The 22,746-nt window shown below is 35.2% G+C and overlaps 1 protein-coding gene across 6 annotated transcripts in view; it reads left to right on the forward strand.

Moving 5' to 3' along the window:
- The window catches only part of LOC145689869 (uncharacterized), an 87,380-nt gene that overhangs the window by 21,320 nt on the left and 43,314 nt on the right, over positions 1-22,746 (forward strand). For 4 of the 6 annotated variants that reach the window (XM_081764145.1, XM_081764147.1, XM_081764146.1 and 1 more), the window contains exon 3: positions 11,321-13,092. The exons of 1 other annotated variant lie outside the window; for it this stretch is intronic. In XM_081764145.1, the coding sequence (XP_081620271.1) occupies positions 11,321-12,203 (883 nt within the window). In that variant the 3' untranslated portion in view covers positions 12,204-13,092. One more of the 6 variants, XM_081764151.1, reaches the window with a different exon arrangement.

Here is a 22,746-nt window from a genome sequence, read left to right on the forward strand (position 1 = left end):
CTGAACTCCACCAATGTCTAAACTTCACTGGCAACACTGTCAACACATGATCAGGAAGCAGCAGGTTGAATCGAGAGCAAGAGGAGCAGGTTGCAGGTTGACAGAAGAGGAGAAATGCAGTGTAATAAGAACAAGTGGGAAAGTATAAAGAAAAGAATAAGATAAAATTGCAACTATGAAGAAGTATTTGTAGGTGAATTAATAGAACAAGATGTGTTTAAGAACTTGTTTTGTTTTGTGTTAACCTATCAGTCAAGGTAAGAAACTAACAAGTAAGCCATATTCGTGAAGAAGCCAGCCACTGCAAGTAAACATCGCATGTCACGTACTAATGTCAACGAAAAGAATTAAAACAAGTGGTATTTGTATACAGTATACGACACACTAAAGCATGCTTTGCACTCGTAACCTTATAGAATTCTTTTGATATTACCGTAATAACATATGCGCATATAAAAAGTAAAACTGCAATATTGATAGATTATTTATGTAAGCCGATGTAATATTATTCATTTCAAATACCTCACTCATAATCTAATCTATTTTATTGGATACTGCATATCAGTGCTACAAAAAGTAAATATAAAGTTTCTTGCGCCAGTCTATATTAGTAGAAGTTAATAATTTGTAGACACTCTAAAGGATCAGTAAATATAGAACGTCGTGCATATAATGAGCGCACAATATGAACGCATTCCTTTGTATTGAATTCTTTTAGTCTTAAGCTTAAGTTTGAAACATATGTCCACAAAAAGCGCTTGAAAGAAAATCAATCTATATTTGATATAGGCCTATATAATAGCGGAATATTACTTCAAATTATAGCTATAAAAATATCTAACAACCACAATAGTGATATAACATCGTTAAATAACTGCATTATTTCTGAAAACTGTGCTAACTAACGTATTTGTCTGTGAAGAATGTTTGAAATATCAGTAATAAGTTGAATTCAATTTAAATAAAAGTTCGCCAGTCGCGACTATCAAGTGTCAATCAGTTAGTCACTTTACATTCAAATTAGTATTTCACTAGTGAATCATCTGTTCAGGCAAAGACAGAACTGAAGGTAGAAACAAATATACCAAGCGGCAAGTATAATATAACAATTTAGTGCATCTGTAAAAAGGAAATAATTAAAATAATAAATATAAAATAAATAAGAAATCAAGCTTCTCTAAAACAATTCTTTCTGGAATTATGAAATAACATAATTTGCTACTGTCGTCTGGACTTTCATTTATTCTGAAAAGACTTAGAAGTATAGTAGAGAAACCTTATTGCATGTATTATTATTATTTTTGTTGTATATAGTATTTTGTGTTTCCTTGTTCTAAATATCATGTTTCTTTAAATTACTTGTCAATCTCGGTTTTATGTTGAACGGTATCAATAATTGGAGTGAGTGACGTTACCAAGTCATTATTGAAGCTACTGTTTACGTCAAAAGATTGTTCGTTTGTGGTGAGCATTATCTGTTGTGTATATGAATGCTGTTTTGTGATAGAATGTGGTATTATAGAAACAAATATAGTAAATAAATACGTATGGTTTTTAATAACAGGTTTACGCAAGTGTATTCTGAAACTTTTGAGTCTAGCTTGCATTTTCTCTCTACGTCCACGCTACGTCTGACAACTTCGTGAATTACAACATTGTGGATATTTGTATTGAAGGCTCGAATGGTAAGTTGTCGACTACGACCCAAGAGTGTTGTAGTATTAATATTAGTATTCTTATTTGAGTTCACTATTTCTTGATACACTGTTTTCGGAGCGTGCGCTCCTGCTACCGAGATTCCGGATAACGGGAGGTTATTAAAATTTTGTTTCATATTTTAACCACTAATACCCTCCACCGTTACCGTCACCGTTACATAGGAAGAAGATGATCTATGGACATCAAGAGATATCAGCGCTCAGATTTGAACCTCACAATTTCCCCACCAACCGATGCAAGGAATGATACGTTGCTGAATGTTATTTCTTCTTTGTTCACACTCATTTTTTATGCACGTAATACTCACCTTATCACACGTCAAATAAGTTTTTGCTTCACGGAAAATAGCTACTATAAATATAATATAGTCAAGCACTTCAATCATTTTCAAACTCTTCTACAGTTGTATTCCGTGACGCCCAGCGACATGGATGCAGCTTAGCCGATAACATGTGCCTTCTGGTGACAGCTGTTTCAACTTCACTACGTCCTTTGCATATGGTCAACGACCAACTTGGCTTAGATTATCTCGCAGCTGAAGCTGAGTTGATTCAGCATTGTACAGATTCAAGTTCAATGTTATAAACAAGACCATGTGCTTCAGTTTATTTTGCTATATATTTTAAAGATTACGTCAATAATTTATACGGAAGAAAAGATAGGAACTATCCACGACATTGAAAAGATGATGCTTTCAAGAAACATATACAATGAAACCTGTCTTCAGCGGAATCGAGCGGGACTCGCAAAAATTTCCGTTAAAGACAGGTTTCCGCTTAATGGAGATAGACCTTTCCGTTAAAAAAATATATTTGCTTATAACGGACATAATGAGAAAATATATTGATGTACGCAACTTGCTCAATTACAGTACTTTTTCCTTCTACGGATTAATACTAAAAAAAACTTAAAATAAACACAAAATATGCTGTGCACTCTTACCTTTATTTTTCCCAATAGTCAAACAGGATTTTTTGCATACATTGCTACTACTTGGCTGCGGTATCCTTCAGGACACAGAAAAGCTTTCTCTGGAATTTTGAAAGTCCTCTGAACTCTTTCCTCCTTGTTTTCATGACACGTGATGGAGATATATAACTTCTGCTTTACCCAAGGTGACCAGAACTTTTACTTTCAAAAACGGGACGCATAGGAATGGGCGACGGGGGGGGGGGGCTTCCACATTGCATTTAGGGACTCAGCAGTGTTTTCAATTTACAAAATACACAAGTAAGAATGATAACACAGCGTTTCTAACTTAAGTACCACCCAAAAATACTTTTAACTACTTCAACACTCAGAATTCCTACTCAATTCCCACTTGAACCACAGAACACTCAATTCTCATTTGAATATTCAGAAGTTCTAGACACGGCTGAACCTTCCCAATGAGTGTTGATACGGAAGAGTGTAGAATTAGCATTGATCATTTATATTTTGAGTAATAATTATGGGGTACCTGGGTCATGTTTGCTTAAAAACGGGACATTTAGGCGTCCCGTTTGAGAATCAGAAAAAAACGGGACAATGGTTGAAAATAAGGGACTGTCCCGGCTAAAACGGGACGTCTGGTCACCTTGGCTTTGCCTCAATTCCTTTTTTCCAGAACTTTGTTTTGTCAGTTTTCTTCTCATTTTTGTTGGCTGTCGCTAGTTGCTACACAAGAAGAACAGAAGTACGCCTACAAAGAAGACTGACAGCTGACATGCTACGTAGGACTAGCGAAAAATTGTGGGAGCTGAATATGAGTAGTGATTGACGAATGTCAACACTGCCCATAAAGATTTAACAAAAGAACGAAGTATTTATCACAGACAGTATGTTTACCCTCTCACAGGATGTTTAAAAATTTTCTAAACGATGTAGTCTGAAACTCAGAATTTTCCGTTAAATGTTTATTTTGCTTTCCGTTTTCCGCATAACACAGTTTCCGCTTAATGAAGGGACTTTTACATGTCTTTTACTCCAAAATCCATGGGACCATGAAATATTTCCCTTTAAGACAGTTTTCCGTTTAATAAAGGGTCCGCTGAAGGCAGGTTTTACTGTACGTACATATTGACAAATTAACTCTTTCTATTGTGTTTATTCTTCGTCTATATTTACTATTGGTGAAATATCGATTGATTGATTGGTATACTGCTACATTTATTATCTGTTAAAGCTAGTGATTTAAGTGTTTTTAGTGATGTGTGATAATTTATTTATTTTATTTATAACATATAAAGTTGATTTAGTACAAAATATACTGTGCGTTCAATAAGTAATTGGACCTGAAACGACAGTGTTCCTTTTCTCGTCGTTCAGTAAGATTTAGTGGCGGGAATGTAGAGATATTGGATTTTCCTAATGCTATTAGTATTCAGTATATAAACAAATCAAGATTTAATTGCATACGTTATATGGCCAAAACCCTACACCTAACCTACAGAAACCATGATATATGTTAGCAAATGAACCAAAAATGACATACCCCATTCAACGACCGTACCATCATACTTATGCTATACAGACGCAACCCGAAATGCTTTCAACGCACAGTTATATACCTGTATCTCAGTAAAATTTAACACCCATCAAAGTCCTCCCAACCATCAGCGCCTATCCACCAGAACATCATAATATTAGCAAAGAACTGATTACCGTTCTCCACCATGAACAAAATTCTCTTCAACCTGACTTACCTAACTCGGCCTATAAAATGGAAGAGTTATCATTAATGATTGCGAAGTCAAGCTATAGAAGTCAACTAAAGAATAGGAAGAGAGATAACCAATACCCTAATAAAGAAAAGAAGAAAGCGAAACTCTCAGAACAGTCTACAAACTACACCTACGAACGACCAAATATTAGTATGTTGTATACATACAAAACGGGGACATAGAGCTTTCACTTGTTTAAAGCGTCAAAAAAACGTGTACGGCCGCTCTTGGCAAGGGGCCGACATTACGAAGAAGAAAAAAATGAAATTTGTAATTATAATGACAAATTACGAAATTCCTGCAATAGAAAACCCATCAGAAAATTTGATAGACGCAAAAACATCACTCTAGAAGACAAATGATAGATCAAATCTAACAATAAAAACCAAATCAGGAACCCAAATTGCAATAATCGAATACAGGAAGCACAATTTGAATGTGGTCCTTAGATCCTATACCATCTGTAAGAGATTTAATTTTATTTCAGACGGTAGTGAAATTAATTTCGGGAAGAAATTTTTATTTAAAACAAATAGCACTAATAACATTTAAAATAGGACAAAGCACAATTAGTCGTTACTTTCGGAGAGTTGACAGGCCAATATCAATCTTTTTTGGAATTTATTTCCTCCAACGTACTTATTCCACCATAGACTTGAACAAGAACGTAATTTCTTTAAATATCCTCGGAAGCCTCGATTATCAGCTGAGAACAAGGAAGACGCATTATCAGCTCTTACAACTCGAGTTATGGTCCAACCTCTGCAAGACTGTTTATACGAGACTAAAAACGTAACACTTCCTCTCCGCTCGCATATATTCATTCCAGTGGCAGCAAATCAAAAATAGATGACACAGAATTCTCGTATGTCATTGCTTTTTGGAATACTCGAGAGATATAGATTAGACGCTCTTGACCAGAGAATTGACGTTAACATAATAGCAATTTGAATCTCGAATCACAATAGCCAAAGCACTACTTTGAAGAAGAATATACCAGTGGGTTTTTTAGAAGAAGGTCAAGAAATTTCTTTTAAAGCTCTAGAAATACGAATTTCTCTAGGAAAAGCATACTAATCTACGAAAAAATTAGATTGCAAAAGGACAAAAATACATAGAATTTTTTGAAAAGAAAGACCTGTTTGACGTCAACCCCAACTTAAGCAAAACTGAAAAACTGGCAATTTATGAATTACTATTCGAGTACAGGAACATTTTTACATATACCCTGATGATATTGGATATTGTAGGGGATGTGTTCATAAGATTAGATTTTCTAAGTCAGCTGTATTTCTAAGTCAGCCTTACCATTTCCCCTTCATATACGGGACTAGTAGACAAAGAAATTCAAGTACTTCATGCAAAAATTATTGGACCCCCACACAGTAGTGATTTCAGTTCTCCACTTGTGGTTCTACGTAAACCAAACACAATTATTTCGGACTGTCCGTAACCTGCAGAACTGTAACAGTTATACGAAGTATGTTTACCTGTCCAATCTAGAGAATACGTTTTAAGTTCTCAAGGAAAAAATCTTTCATAAGCACCTTGCACCTATCGGCCAGCTATTATCAAATTTTGCTTCATTCCAAAAGTCCAAAATGCATGACTTTCCAGGTAAATCACACCAGAAGGTCGTACGAGATTTGTGGTGCGTTACGGGACATAGAACATGTTCCGAATTGCTGTCAATTGCAACGAGGATGATTTTGAAAGGACTACCGAGTAGTATTACTAGTTTTGCCGATAATGTCGCGTGCGGGAATTACCACTTCCACAAGCAATTACAGGATTTAGAATTACTATTCAAGAAACTCAAAAAAACTTCTAAAAAATCTTCGTGCATTTCCTAAGAAAACACACTTATGTTATCACCAGCTTAATGTATAGGGGTACCTTGTAAGCGGCGAATCCATTAAAATATCACCAAAAGTAGCTGGGAAAATAAGATTTTAAAACACCAACTACAACACGCATTCTCAAAAGTTTTATTGGGTTACGTTCGTATCTTAGAGCACATATTAGGGACTTCACGAGAAATACTATACAATTCCAACAATGGTAACCACTAAATTTAAGTTTAAATGAACAAAGGAACATGATAATCTCTTTGGACAATTGGAGGAAGATATACTGCGAGCTCCTTCTCTCTTCCATTTTCACGATTCCCTAAGAAATACGGGTGTATACTGTCTCCAGGAAGATACAAGCAGGAGGAACTCACTTCTTATGACCCAAAAACTGACAAGTAGAAAATCTCTATGTGGACGTCAAATGCTTAGCCACCTTAGATACACAACCCGATAAGGTTGGGTAGTATACGAGATTCAAATTATTCCTAGCCGACTATGGCTTTAACATACAGTATTTGCCAGGTTCCAATGACGCAGCCGACATAATTAGTAGATTTGAACAAAGAAAGGCATCATAAAGGAAGAAGGAAATAAAGGGAATAGTGAAGAAAAAACTGAAGATTGTCATACCTTTAGATCCAACAGTCTTCAAGCCAATTATTTACAAGTAGAAAATAGCGATATTATACCAAGTATAGCAAAGGAACATCGTAAAGGCAACAATTACAAAGATGTCATCTCTGTCTTAGAGGGAAAGGAACCGAATTGAATCTCCAGTAATATCGTCATGATTTTTTTTTGTCTTAAAGACCGCATACTATACAGAAAACAAAATCATCCCGATTACGGACTATTACATCTTTTATGTATACCCAAGTCTTTAGCCAACTTGTGGTTTACAACCTTTCATAGACAAGCAACTGGACCACACTTTGGATTTGCAAAATCTTTTAGAACTCCTATGAAGAAACTATATTCCATATCTAAAGATTCATCTTGCTCATGAAATCTGCACTTGCCCAGATAGTCAATTAAAAAAGCTACCAGTGAAAAGAAGCCGAGTAGGAGACCTAGCAACAACGTGAGTGTCTGACGAACTTGGACCATTTCCAAGCGAAGAAGGACGAAATAAATATATATTCGTAGCTACAGGATTAACTACGCGTTACGTTGTCGCGGAAACAATGAACGCAATAAATGTGGAAAACAACTTTTTAGAACATGATCCAACTCCAAAATTCGGAGCATTTACGACATTTTATTAGACCAACATCCAGTACAGGAAGCCGCTCGCCTACATCTTTCGCAGAACTACGATTTCACCTATAAATACTCCCCAGCATAAATACTTTCTGTTTTCGAATGGATACGTAGAGCAAACCAACAAAATTATACAAAATTGTATCAAATTTTTCAAACAAGAGCATCATAGTGTCTGAAAAAATGGCTACTACACTTTATTTTGAGCACTAACAATTATATTCAATGTACATCGAGCTTCTTATTATTTGGATATGAGCCTTGGATTCCAACGGAATGCAAGTTTGGGTCTAAACAAAACATACAATTTGACAAAGATAACCCAATTAGAGAGAATGTGGAAACCAATCTTTAGCAGGCATACATTTTACATAAAAAGTTCTATGACGAACGGCATAAACAACCATCTTACAAGCCACGAGATTACATTTTAGTATATTTCCTTACAATAAAGCATGGTCTTCCGAAACATTTTACCACTGACTACGAAGGACCGGCAGAAATAAAACAGAAGCTTAATCCAGATTTGTTCAGAGTCGAATTACCTTCCAAATTTATGAACAGGATATAGGATAACTCGATAAATCGTTTAAAACCATTCTCTGACGAATGGTTGTCATTTTGTTAGCACGGACTTGTGCATAGCCAGAAACAGAAGAGGAACAATAAAATTACAAGTACTTAACAGAAACAGAAAATGGAACAGCAAGAGCAGAAAAGATGAGAAGAAACACCTGTTTGCTTCAACAGATCCTTAGGAGAAGACGACACAATTGAATTAATCTTAGTAATTCAAGAACATTGTACTTAGAATTTGTAATAAAATTCGTGAAGGGAAGAAGAAACCCGGATCGTAATTTGATTCTACCTATAAAACGTTTAAATATACACTTTGCAGTCGCGATTATGGCTTTCGAAATACTGTTCCTAAATCACATTTCGAGCTGTAGGCCTTTATGTGGTCATTGTCGCAGATAAGTAGCATAATGGTTGTCCTAATTTTTCGTTAATTGTTCTTTGAATGTTGAAACTTCTCTGGTCTTGGAGCGCACAAATACAACATAACTAAATAAGAAATAAACAACAGCTTCTGTAGAATCTTTCTCAAATAGATCAGACTATCTAGAGAAATTCATCTGCGAACCAGAAAGCTATCCCATATACGTCTTTGATCCTTGCGTCCCATTCACTATACTTTTATTAGTATGTGCATCGGTAAAGGTTACTAGTTTTTATAACTTTAATGTTTAATATCTATTATGTCGCGTTGTAGAAGAAATGTGCTCTGGATGTATAAAATTTTATGTGAGGTATAGTTGTTGCTGTAATCATTGCAACAAATGTAGATATTGGAATAGACTTATCCCACTGCAGATTTGAATTTTTAAGAATAACTTGTCAACAGTACTTGTAATCGAGTAGGAATGATGAACCTGTGTTGAGCAGGTGTACAAGATATCTTGTCAAAGACAGGATTCTCATGCCGTCTCCTTTAGCCTAACCGGCATAACCGTGGGACGTAAAACTCAAAAATTTCATTTCATTTCATTTCATTTTCAGGATTCTCATGCAACACCACGTTGAGAGAAGGATGATTTCCCCTATTTCGCCTTCAGTGAAGCTTTATTACGAAACATTGTAACAAGCCCAGGATATCGTATTATATAGTTTATTATTAATACGCAGGAGAAAAGACTGATGAAATTTAAGAACAAAGATTTGAGTAAGTCACTTAGCGTGAATTAAAACAAAATATACGTCAGGAACATGTCTCATATTGCTACACAGTAGAGAAATCGAAATGTCAAAAGCGATAAGAGCACATTAAACAACAAGATCGTATTAAAGTGGATGATAGGAGTCCTTGGTGGCTGGGTTTACTCCATGTTGACATCCAGTAGAAAAACTTTATTTCTGAGGTCATGAAACTTCGAATTCAGTTTATCGCCGTATAAATGAGTTACGTGTATTACCGAATGCGTACTAATGTTTAACTTATAAGGACTGGCTATCCGAGACGAAAAGCATATTACAGCAGCAAATCAATCTCTACCTGCCATAACACATAGGTACAGAATTCAGCCTTTTATATCTGCCTGTGGAAAGTTCCTGTCGCACATGCTCATAGCGCTGACTAACTTTCATGGTACATTTAGTCCTCGAATTCAGCAATGTTCTACCCACAAAAGCTATACAATTTTACGTCATCTAGAAAAATGACAAAACAGACCATTTAGACGTGGATGCAATGAATTATCATTCCACAGGTCAATAAGAAAAGGTACTATTAGCCGATTCGTGGAGAGGTTAGAATCGATCCAACTTGGCAAGAATAATACCTCTGGACAGCAGTTCAAAATTATGAACATACCTACACACACAACTGGAATAATACAAACTCTAGACATGTATGGTTTCCGAATTGGGAAGAATTTTCAACTATATGTATGTTTTGCGGTGCGATTTCAGCAACTCGACAGCAATCTACACAAGAGAGACAATGTCGTTACACTTCAATACCTTGTGCATGATCAACTGTCGACTCCAGTGTACATATGTCTATTCCAAGACGTGTAGTTTTCATTTGGGTTATTTTTCAACACCACCAATTTCTTCCAAAATCCAGGAGAGATTTAATTCCTTCAGTTGACGTCAATGGTCTCCGAATGAAAGTGCTACAACATGCCCATCACCAAGTGTTCGTCGTGCCAACAGTGTTCTTTTCTGACTGTTTCTTCCACAGAAGTAACTTTTCAACTTAATATTAGGAGTGAGCATCTTGTTTCGAATATATACCCCTGTTTAGATATGTTGAACGTGCGTGTGTACGCGTATTTTCGTAGAGATATAATGTTGATATTCATGCGTGGTAGTTGTATTACCGTTTCTGTTTATTTTGTATATGTGGACAATTTGCTATTATTTTCTATTCTGCAATGTTTTTTTTTTCTTACTACTGCTTGCACAGATTCGTATTTCCACCATGCATCTGATCTTTGTTACTATTACGCGATATATGTAACCCAATGTGCACTTTTTTCTCCTCGGCTACCTATATGAGCGGGGTTTACATCCTTCCTGCGTGTTCTCTCATCGTCGTACATTGACATGAATCTGTTCCTTTTGCATACCCGCGACATACATACTTAAAAGAAAAACTTGTATTTTCTGTTTTCGTTTCTTCTTCTCGCACATTGCCACTCTCATCGGTCAATTCCATAATACGTAGTGACAATTTGCACAAATGTTTTTTCTATTAGTGTATATTTTGCTTTCTTCTCATCGTCCCATTCTATCTCATTTCCTTGCATCGACAAGCTTAAGTATTTTGTACATTAGATCTTTTCCAATATCTTCTGTCGTTGTCGTTATATTCTACATTGTCCCGTTTTTAATTTGGGCCCGAATTTTATGGTCATATTTTTGACTTTCAATGCGGTTGTTGGCCGATATATAGTACGTGTCACTGCTTTTTCGATTATTTCTATGTGTTTAATGTTATGAATCCGCGTCATACCAGGGTATAAAATGCCTATATACTAAAGAGTGTACACTACGTTTGTCCTGTGAAAATTTTAGTGCAATAACACCAGAATGAAACATGATTTTGAATTAGGCAGGAAAAAAGCTTGATTCATCTTCCTCCAAGCAGGGTATTTTCAAAAACTAGAGGCTTGTCAAATTTTATTTTAAACGATAAGACTATGCACTAACTTCTCTCTCTAAGTTAATCTTTCTTTATAATATGTGGTATAACTATTTCGCTTTCATCTTTTTAATATATAGAGTGGAGCAAAAGAGTGGAAAGGGATATATGGGAAAATCATATATTCCAAAACATACGTTAAAACATAAAAGTACAATACGTTACACTTGCCAAGAGTGTGGAAAGGATTTTAGTCAAAGGTCACATGTGTACACACACATGTTTATACATAGAGATGAGAAGCCTCACCAGTGCCAACACTGTGAAAAGGGATTTATCAATAAGAAAGATTTGGCAAAGCACATGTTAATACATACGGGTGAAAAACCTCACAAGTGCAAAGAGTGTGGAAAAAGCTTTAGACTAAAGTCACATTTGGCACAACACATGCCAATACATGCAGGCAGAAAGCCTTACACTTGCCAAGTTTGTGGACACAGTTATAATCAGAAGTCAAACTTGGCAATACACTTGTTAGTACATTCAGGTGCAAAACCTCACATATGCGAAGAATGTGGCAAAGGATTTAACCATAAATCAGGTTTGAAAACGCACATGTTAATGCATATAGGTGAAAAACTTTTCACGTGTGGAGAGTGTGGAAACGGGTTTAATGTTCGGTCTGTTTTGGCAAGACATTTGTTGATCCACAGCGACGAAAAACATGTAACGTGCCAAGAGTGCGGTAAGAAACTTAGTGGTAGGTCAAGCTTGACAAGACACAGGTTAATACATACAAGAGAAAAACGTTACACTTGTGCACAGTGTGGTAGAGGCTTTAATGAAAAATCTAATTTAAAAACACACATTATGATACATACAGGTGAAAAACCTCACACGTGCTCAGAGTGCAGAAAAGGTTTTAATCATAAGGCAAATTTAAGAAGACATATGTTGGTACATAAAGTTGCAAGGTTCCGAAAAGATTCAATCATAAATGACGTTTGGAAAAACACACGTTAAAACATGCAAATGAAAATCACAGGCGCCAAATCTGTAAAAAATGACTTTTTTTAATATCAAGTTTTACAGCTCATATGTTAACACACTTGATTAACTTGAATTCGGAACCGGAAACATTTTAGTACATACAGGTTAAAATCGTCAGATATCCCCACACTGTGGAAGGGGATTTACCCATTTTTGAAACAACATATTGTTATGGCATCTTGGCAAAAAAAAAAAAAAAAAAAATCACACATTCCAAGTGTTTGTGAAGACAATTAATTAGATGAAATTTTTAAAACACATATTAATACATAGAATTAAAGAACTAACTGCTCCCGGTAATTCGGATCAATATTTAGTCGAAAGTGAAATTTGTCAGCATACGTTAACACAGCAGCGAGAATCTCAAGCGTTTTAAATTATAGAAAGATATTTACTGAAAGATTAAATTTAGAACACATGCTTTAAATGAGCCTCACATATATCAGTTATACAAATGGTGCGGAATTTATTTTCAAATTTTGAATAACGCTAACACTTTTTAGATATGTTTTTATGTGTTTTTGTTGACTTTATTTCAAGAACATACAGTAACATCCCTAATTACCGTAGGATTATGGTTCATACGTCTTGTTTAAAATAAAGTAGGCTTTCAGACAGTACTACTGACATATTCTTACCATGTACCTGAAGAAATCTTTTGAAGGGAAATCGGTTTTCTTTTTGTCAAAACCTTCAAATTTGAGGCCCTCTTTGACCCCCCGTCTGCGCACAAACCTGGAAAATAATTTTTAGAAATACTACGTAGTACACTAATTACTTGTGACGAACTAGAATTTCCTGTCTTCACTAGTAAGTGTGGGAAAAATTTTTCCCATGTTGCGAGAGCATCAGAAAGCACCCAATTTTTTTTTTTAAATGCACCTTACAAAACTTAGAAACTTTTTGACACGTCCCAAATTATCGTAGGATCACGATTCATATGCTGTTCTCTTCAGAAGAAAGCATGTTTTCAGACAGTACCACTCTCATGTCCCTAAGAAAGGAATGGTTGAGTAAAATCGGAATTTTTGTAAACAAATCTCCTTTTTGAAGCCCTCTGGCACAGTTCTGGATAAACAGACAGATCTGGAAATCACTTCGAAAATAGAATTTGTGACAAGTATCAATCCCATCTCTTCAATACTAAAGACGAGAAAACATTTCCTTCTGCGAATATCCCCAAAATATCCCAGAATACCCTATAATCCAAATTTTAAAAAAAAAATCCCTAACGCATCCTTAATAATTGTAGGATAGTGAGTCATACGTCGTTCTCTTCCGAATAGAACAGGCTTTCAGACACTACCACTCACATGCCTGTAGGACGTACCTAAAAAGAAGAAAGTTGAAGAAAGTTTGCATTTTTTCTAAATCCTTTTATTTTCATTTTGGGCCCTCTGTCGCGGCCCGGGGAAACCATGCAGATCTGGAAGTCAGTTGCAAAATCGTACTTGTACTAATTAGTTGTGACAAATACCAATTTCCTATTTTCAATACTCAAAGGTTTCTTCAATGCCTCCTCTCTTGTAAAATAAAAAAAGAACTAAATTACTTTCTTAGTTCTCTTTTAATCGAATTTTGAAGACAATTTATGCTTCAATTATAACATATAGGGTACAGTAAGCCGAAGGCTTCGGAAGGAGATAGGACAACTAATAATAAAGAAAATCTTCTTTTAGTCTTCCAAGCTGGTCTAATAGCTAATACGGATGTGTGGTGAACGTGGTCCTTGAGTTCGATTTCCAGAGGGAGAGCATTGAAATTTAAACACACTTCATTTACTGAGTTCGATTCTCGCTGAAAAAGTACGCATATGTGCCTTTAGTGGGAGCATTATGTCTACAAGTTCAATACGTTTTAAAACAATCGTGAACCTTGATATCCATCTTAGCAACCAAGAACCCTGGGAACGTTCCCAGGATGAAAAGTCTCCCACAGGTGAGTCCTAACGCTTAGCAACAGCATGTTTCATGATTTGAATACTAAGCATCGTTTTCCATGGGAATGTGTTTTGAAACTAATAACTCAGCTCCTAATCTATGAGAGCATCTGCATATATCATTCTTCATCCCATATCTTCAGAAAAAATCGTGAAATACAAAATTTACCTTAACAACTAAGAATAATTTCATACAATCTGGTGAAAAGCTTCGTGAGAAGCTTCCGCTCTTATCTTCGTACGAGGAACAAGGGTGGGGTGAGATCCAAAATAGTACCCAATGCTATGAAAACCTTCCGTTCTTAACTTCATAAGGAGGGTGGAGGGCAGGGGTTCAAACAACTAGCCAATGCAGAACGAGAATACGAAGAAGAAAAGGAAAAGCCATGTTTCATCTTGTTTCTACAGCTAGTAGGCGTAAGTATACTCTTCGATAGAGGGCTAAGAGGGTCCAAAATAGCTATCCAATATAAGACGAGAAGGCAAAGACCAATCAATTGGGAAGCTTCGATCACTGAATATCAGTGGGTTGAAGTGGGGTCCAAAATAGCTACCCAATGCTAGGAGAAGTTTCCGTTCTTAGCTTCGTAATAATGTGATGCTGTATTTTTTATTTTTCTCTTTGTTATTTACAATTTAATACAACTTTGATCCCGGTTCGATTCTCGATGAAGGATAGAGAGAAAACATTGAACACTTGAAAGCATTATAGTGTTTCGAAATGAAGAGCTTCGAACGATATTTATCATATGGTGTACTACAGGGGGGCCTAACGCCAATGAATATATATATATATATATATATATATATATATATATATATATATATATATATATATATATATATATATATATATATATATATATATATATATATATATATATATATAAGTATACTCTTTGTCAGAAGGCTAAGGGGACCAAAATAGCTATTCAATACAAAATGAAAAGACGAAAGCCAATCAATTGGGAAGCTTCGATCACTGAATATCAAAGGATTGAGGTGGGGTCTAAAATAGCTACCCAATGCTATAAGAAGCTTCCGTTATTAGCTTCGCAGGTAAAGGCGGAGCGGAAGGGTTCAAATAAGTATCCAATATACGACGAGAACACGAAGAAGGCATGTTTCATTTTGTTTCCACAGCCGGTAGGCGTCTAAGAGTATACTTCCTTATTAGCGGCCCATACATGTACAAACTTGCATGACCAACATTCATGAAAGATTTGTCTCATCATGAATGTTGGAAGAATTTTTTGCCCACACACACACACCAACATGCTGTTCAACTTACTAGAAGTTGTTTGAGAAATGTGGAGGACGGAGACCATGAAGAGTCGAATGGTAAGACAATATGATTGCTACCAACTAGTAGTGAGCATCGAGGTATCTTAATTCTACATGCCAGTACACAGGAATAAGTGTGAAAATAAAACTAGTTGCAATAATATTTTATTTTAATTATCTGTGGAGATGACTCATCAGGCTCTTCATCACTGCTGTATTCATCTAGTTTGCTTTTGCTTACACGTGTTTCTTCCTAATCCGATAAAAATTAAAGTTAATCGTAATATCACAGGGGTGTAGCCATGGGGAGGAGGGCGTCGGGGCCAGTCCCCCCAAATGATTTCCTGGACCCCCTAAACGACCAGTTTTTAAAACATCATCGTAAAATTATATTGCTCCAGTCATTTAAATATAACAAAGTTTACATATAATTAATAATTTACGTTAAATTATTTACCTATTGAAAAATAATATGGTGTATCTTCTGTGTAAGGAATGACCAAATGCACAGGTTGCTACCACATCTACTACAATCGATTGATCTAGTGCTCCTGTGCGGATCACTTCCAAATTGGTTGAGTTGATTTTGAGTTTAACGTCCCGTTCAGCATCGAGGCTATATGAGACGTGGACCTACTGATTAACGTGGAATCCGAACCACATTAGTTCCCACTGTGAATCGAACCCGGGTCTCCCACGCCAACATGTCCAAATTGGATGGAAATGGTTTAGATAATGGAACTAAATTATTCCACACAAATTATAATATTTTGTGTATTTTTTCTTTAGATTTGTGTCAATATAAACTCATAACAAACAAATGGACTTCGAAATATATATATATATATATATATACACTTATTTGTAACAGCAGATTACACGATTTACTGTGATTTTATATAAGAGGCTGATCCAGAGGGGCGATAACCCCCAGAAGATGAAGAATTCTTATTTTATATATAAATAAAACCCATCCCAGAGTTTGAAGCTCTTAAAGGTAGCTCTAAGTAGCAGTATTATAACCCACCGACCCCCAGAAGTCCGTCCTGGATCCGCCCCTGTTTTATATTTGACAGTTTGAAGACAAACGTTTCAACAAGGTACTATAAATACTGCTACAAAACTATCGCCGTAAACTGAGTGTTTTAAAAAAACACATTTTTTATGTTGGAAAATATGGTGAAAAACAACGTTTTAATTCAGTTTTTCAGTTTGAATTTTATTCGCTTTTTTCCACTTGGTGTAAAACAGGAAGTGATATATAGCTGTTAATAAAATAATTATAATGTTTTTTAGTCACGAATAATAAATAAATATTTTTGTCAGGAAATTTTAAAGAAATTAAATGAAATTAAAAAAAAATCAGTCTTATGTAGATAGGTTCTGTGTACAAGGACTTGGATTGAAATAGTTTTACACGAAGGTATAACGTTTGCTTCGGGGCAGTAGTCCTTGGTTAAGTATAATAAAAACTACCTGGTACATAATATTTTTGAAGAAAAAAACTTAAGAAAACAGTGTGTTTAGATTTTCGGACGGAAACAAAAAAATTCCGTTTTTTCAGCCCTCAAAATCTCTAGCTGTAACACATTTTTTGGGGTTTTGTAGATTGTAGCTGTCTCTCCTCAAAAACGACCCCCCTAGATAAGCCTGCTGGCTACACCCCTGTAGTACCATAACTTTGGCATGCAAATTTCATGAGCGGCAGAACCACTTAATTTCCTTTTTCTCACTTTGATGTGCTCTCTTCTGTAGTTGGAGCGCAACGTATTTATCCTCCTTTTAACAACTATCAAATGTGGAGTGAGGTTGAAATTCTCTCAGCTTTTCTAGATTTTCAAATGTAGAATTCTTTACGTCATTCCCCACACAGTAGTTTTTTTTTTAAATTTTTATTTTACCTTCCAAAAACATGGTACTTCTTTGTATACCTGAATAAATGCATGCACAGAATCCCTTGTCATGTAACGCATCTCTCTCTCTCTCTCTATGTTTTGATGCTCCAGGAATAACGATCACCCATCTTGAACAACCTTGGCATGCGACGGAGGAGAGTCACGTGATTTCTTCCGCTGTCGTGATTGGCGGACCTAAATATAAAACAGCCACCTTGCATGAACGAGCCCATACACGGTAAACATGCATGCAGAACGGCAAAAACATCAAACATGTTTTAAGAAGATTTTGAAAACTTTTAACATGAATGAACGAGGCCATACACGATCAACTTGCCTGTGGTTTTATCATTTTTCATACAAGTCGGGCTGTTTCTTCAGGCATGTGTTTACGTGTATGGGCCGCTATTCTGACATAGAAACATACTGGTTTAGGCCGGTTTAGGTCTCCAGGGAACTTTCCCAGGCCAAGTCCAAAGATCAAAGGTCAAATCCATCTATCGTAGGGTTCTTCTATTCTTCTACTCTCAGGTTGCTCTATATTTTTTATGTCTTATCTTGGTGTTACGAATCACCTCCCAAACGTTGTCAGTGTTGTTCTAAAACACCCTGCTTATTCCCCTTCAGGTCTGGACAAAACTTGCAGAGTTGATCCCGTAGGGAACTGGCGCGAAGCGACGGTGGATATAAGGACAAAAATGCTTTGAAAACTACAGTACCTACTCATAAATTAAAAGCACTAAATTCTCTACTAAAGCCGGAAATATTATAAATCTACTGCCATTTCCGGCTTCAATATTAATTGAGAAAATATAAATAAACTCTTTCACGGATGTAACGTAACACTATTACTTGTTTTTACACAGACTATTACATCATAGTCTCTTGTAGTTTGACTTAGGTAAGCATAACTCTAGCTTCGTTTCGCAGTATAAGTCACAAAAGTTTTGAAGTTAATCCAGCACCTTCATACAATTGGAGATATACTGAAGTTAAACCTATAAGCAGCAGCGTACGCAGGAATTTATTTCGGGAGGGTTACAAAATCAATATTAGGGTATTTTATATTATAATCCTAAAATTGCCATTAAAATTCACTAAATTTACAGAAAAGTTAAAATTTGGAGGGGAGCGGACCCACAGGACCTACCCCTGCTTACGACTTAACTAGAGTTTGGAAATTTTGATACAACGGCAAAAAAAGTCGTATCCTGACTATAAAAATCAAACTAAATGCTGTCGAGCAGGATATTTGTTATATTGTATATTTTATAGGTACGTTCTGCAGGTTCTTTTTTTTTTCAGTGCACGGCCTTAGTGAGAACGGAAATTTACGTCTTTCTTTAAAACTTGTTACTATGATATCACCTTTCAATATAGTCAACATAGACCTGTTTCTTTAACAGAATTAGTGCCTTATTCACCGACGTGTGTAAATGAATATGCACTGAAGCTATTATCATTCAACTCTTTTATAGAGACTAGTTATTTTTAATTCTCATTATATTATTGCACAACCACTCCAAAAGTTCTATTTGTCGTATAATCAGTTAGTGATATCCTTTGGTTCAATCGCAGCTCGCGCCAATTGAATTTTGTACTGAACAAACACCCTGTACACGTGTTATTCTGTTTCACTCCGCTTTCTTAATTCTCATTTCGTTCCCTATCATTGTCATCATCGCCTCTCTTAGCCTCGGGGCATATTTGTGGAATACTAAAATGATAAGCGAAGATACATTTTGTTTTATCCTTCTGTATGTTGGCTGGACAACAACTAATTTCATGCTAAGCTTTTAATATAAATTGGAAAGTCCCTAAGTGTTGTGAAAGAAAATATATAATTTTGAAATCGGTTTACGTGAATGAAAAATTATGTTAGAGAACGAAACAGGAGTGTCAATCCGCAAGTCTTAACGTTCTCGATAACCCCTAAGAATTTTTGTGGGGTTCTCATCACCCCTGAAAACTAAAAATTGTAAAGAAAAATAAAGGAAGAATTAAAAAATAAATTCTAATCTCTGCCGTAATTACGAAATGGGGCACTAAGTGTTCAATATATTCAAATAACTTTTGGATATTTTGGTGATATTTTATACTTAACCCTTAAGTACTACGGACGAAAATAATCACATAACTACTATGGAGAGGTCTGTCAGACCGCATTGTTTCACATTTTCTGAAAAGTAGTTTTATTATATAGTTTTAAAAATGTTATCCTACATATCTTAATTGTTTATAGAAAAATAAAACATAGTAATTTCACTATGTAAAAAAGTTTTATATGTTTAAAACAATGAGAAAGGAAACAGTCAAAAGTTGCAACAATGCTTTCACTGTTATTTTATAATTTTAATTGTTGAAATATTCAATTTATTTTTCTGTTTCTATACAGTCAAAATAACACTAATTCAAAATCTATTGTCCTTATAGATGCACTGACAAAAAATCAGTAAAAACGGAGAAAAGAATATGGAGTTTTAGCTTTTTCAAATCTACAAGAAAGTATTGTTATATTTTTGTTTAGTGAAAAGGTAATTAATAAAACTAATTTTTCATTCTTATATGATGGTGAAAGTAAAGAAAATCGATTTTGCCGGTAAAAAAAGCACCGTACTAACTTTTCTGACTTGTACTTTCTTCGGGTAGGTAGTTGGAACTTTTTTTGTTGCACTGAAAGCACATCTGCACCACACCACTGGCATGAATATCTTTCTTTCCACTTAGGACGCAGTGGACAGAAGGCCACGATTTCCTCTTCTCGAACTCCTCACTCGTGTCGGATGGTGGAAAGCCCATTTGCAATCTGCAGTATGCTCTTGATTGAAAAACTCAACCACTGTGTCAGATGTCCAATGAACAAACTACGTTCCATGTGATGCCTAAGCGGTCATTTTGCCAACATTTTCATGAAATCAAGTCTTGTCATCACTGCGGACTTAACATAGGCTTGATGCAAAACATATTCATTGACACCATACGCAACAACCAGCATAGGCAGCATAAAGAAAATAGTGAATGGCCATCGTCTTTTTCGACGACTAGACATGTAATTTGTATATTTTTAATCTAGAGTATCCACTCCGCCTTTAGTCATGTTATAAAATATTATTATTTCAGGTTTTCCAGTCTCTGGCTCATTATTTGATGTATGGTGTAAGACGAGCCACACGGTAAGGCACAACCTGCTAATAATTGGCAAATAACGAAAGACTGCTAAAGCGTAAAATATTTACGTAACTACTATAGTACGGCTGTGAGACCGTGCGACGCCTCCAGCGCTGCACACAGAGGATCAACTATACCACAAATTTCACAATACGTAACCATTTGCTAGACAGGAAGGTAGAGGAGAAGATCCAATGGTAGTGATAGGAGTGTAGAAAATATAATGATACAGGGTGTCTATCGGTAACGAAAGTCACGAAAGTCGTGAAAAAGTCACGAAATCAGAAAACGGTCATGAAAGTCAAGAAAAGTCACGAAATTTAGCTTTTAGGTCATGATTTTTTTTTTAAATCTGTACAAATATAAGTATAGTCTGGAACATTTTGTTCTATAAAAGGTCAAAATTCACCACTAAAAGTGTCTATGGTTGGCTTTAGACGCTACTAAATCGCAAGCAAAGCACGCTTCTGTTTCATGCATGAAAATTTGGCCCAATTCGCACCAAATTCACTCTTTAAAATGCTACTAAATTTTATAATTTGGGAAAGAAAAAGTCACGAAATTTCCTTTTGGAATTTTAGTACACACCCTGTGATACAAAAAGTCGCAGCGTTCTGAGAGACGGTCCATACAACTTACGGGTTAAGATTTCCCTATGAAGCTCTTTTCAGAGCTAGAAAGATTAATGTCCAGGTATTGTAAATAGTTCTTATATAGCATACACCAGTACTTGTTCTTCTATGTATACAAACTTTGTTATTTTTCTAACAACTTTGATAATTGAACTTGAATCCCTTGTGTTCTGAACACCCCAAGTGATAGTAGCCCCCGGCATTTTCATACGGTAGATAAAAGAAATAAAATCTGGGCTGAGATTTAAGCAGGGATGTTAAAAACCGGAATTGTGATCCTGATGGTGGAAAGACAGTAAAATTCATTTTCACTGTATTTTTCACAACGAAGTGGAGATTCCTTTAAATGACAAATTGAACTATAATGTTTCTATCATAAACCGCAGGTGTTGATAATAGCGTAGAAAAACTGAAGTTAGGGGTTAGAATCTTAGAAAATCCCTAGTTATACCGCTATATTCTCATTTAGGAATACATATTTTCCACTGTGAAAAAATGGAGAAAAACATGAAAAACTCCATTCATTCAAAAATACTTAAAAAATTGCATTTTAGCTGGGCCAACTTCTAGAATTATCGGGGAAAGGGACGTCCTATAAGTTCAAGTGGTATCCGTACCCGGTCTTGAACAATTAATTAAAGCACTAATCAGTTGTAATCAATTGTAAATCACGGTAGTTAAGCTCGTATGGTCGTGAGATAAAGACACATTGGTGTCGAATGTTTTAATACTGAATGGTTTGTTCCTCAATCCAAGAATAATGATACAAAATAATTACATGCGTAAATGTTCTACATTACCTAAAAGTTGCTTGAAGCAACTATCTAGTAGGATAATATTTTGGCTTTATAACAAATTTATTTAACTATTTTAAATTTTAAAATTAGTTCTCGAATCGCTAACCATTTTCTGAATCCCAAATATGTTATTACATGTTGTTTATAATAAAAATTCTTTTAGAACTACTACATTTCCAAAGATTCGTTGAGGCACACAGGATAAGATTTTAGTCGTTGTTAATTATGTACATCTGTCATTAAAATTTATTATCCTAATGCGCAGAATACGAAATTTCATAATTATAATTAACTTCAAAATTTTCCTTTTTTTAGTGTTAATTATAAATTTAGTTTATTTCAATTGGTTTATTGTAATTTTGTTGAGTATCATTTATGTCGTTTCACAATTTTGAATTAATATGAAACTTGAATTTCCGGAATATGACACGACATTTCTTTCAAAGAGAAAAGCTTGGAAAGGACTTATATTTAACGAGTAACGACAGATATCTCCTTGGTGGATATGAGTGTGTGTTGGAATGTTGTTTGAAAAGTATGTCTCTCGAACTGATATAGTAATCTTTTAGTTTGAAATGAACTATGTGAACATCTATTGCAATAGTGAATGGGCGTCTTTTCTCCCTTATATATATATATATATATATATATATATATATATATATATATATATATATATATATATATATATATACATGTAGTAATATGTTTGATTTCCGGATTTTATTTTAATTTTGATTAACGTATTTTTTGTCTCAGTTAGATGTGCTAATAGAGCGTAAGAAACTTCTTCGGGTAGGA

Source organism: Thermobia domestica, chromosome 7 (assembly GCF_964235325.1).
Source record: "Thermobia domestica chromosome 7, izTheDome1.hap1.1, whole genome shotgun sequence".
NCBI classification, from domain to species: Eukaryota; Metazoa; Arthropoda; class Insecta; order Zygentoma; family Lepismatidae; genus Thermobia; species Thermobia domestica.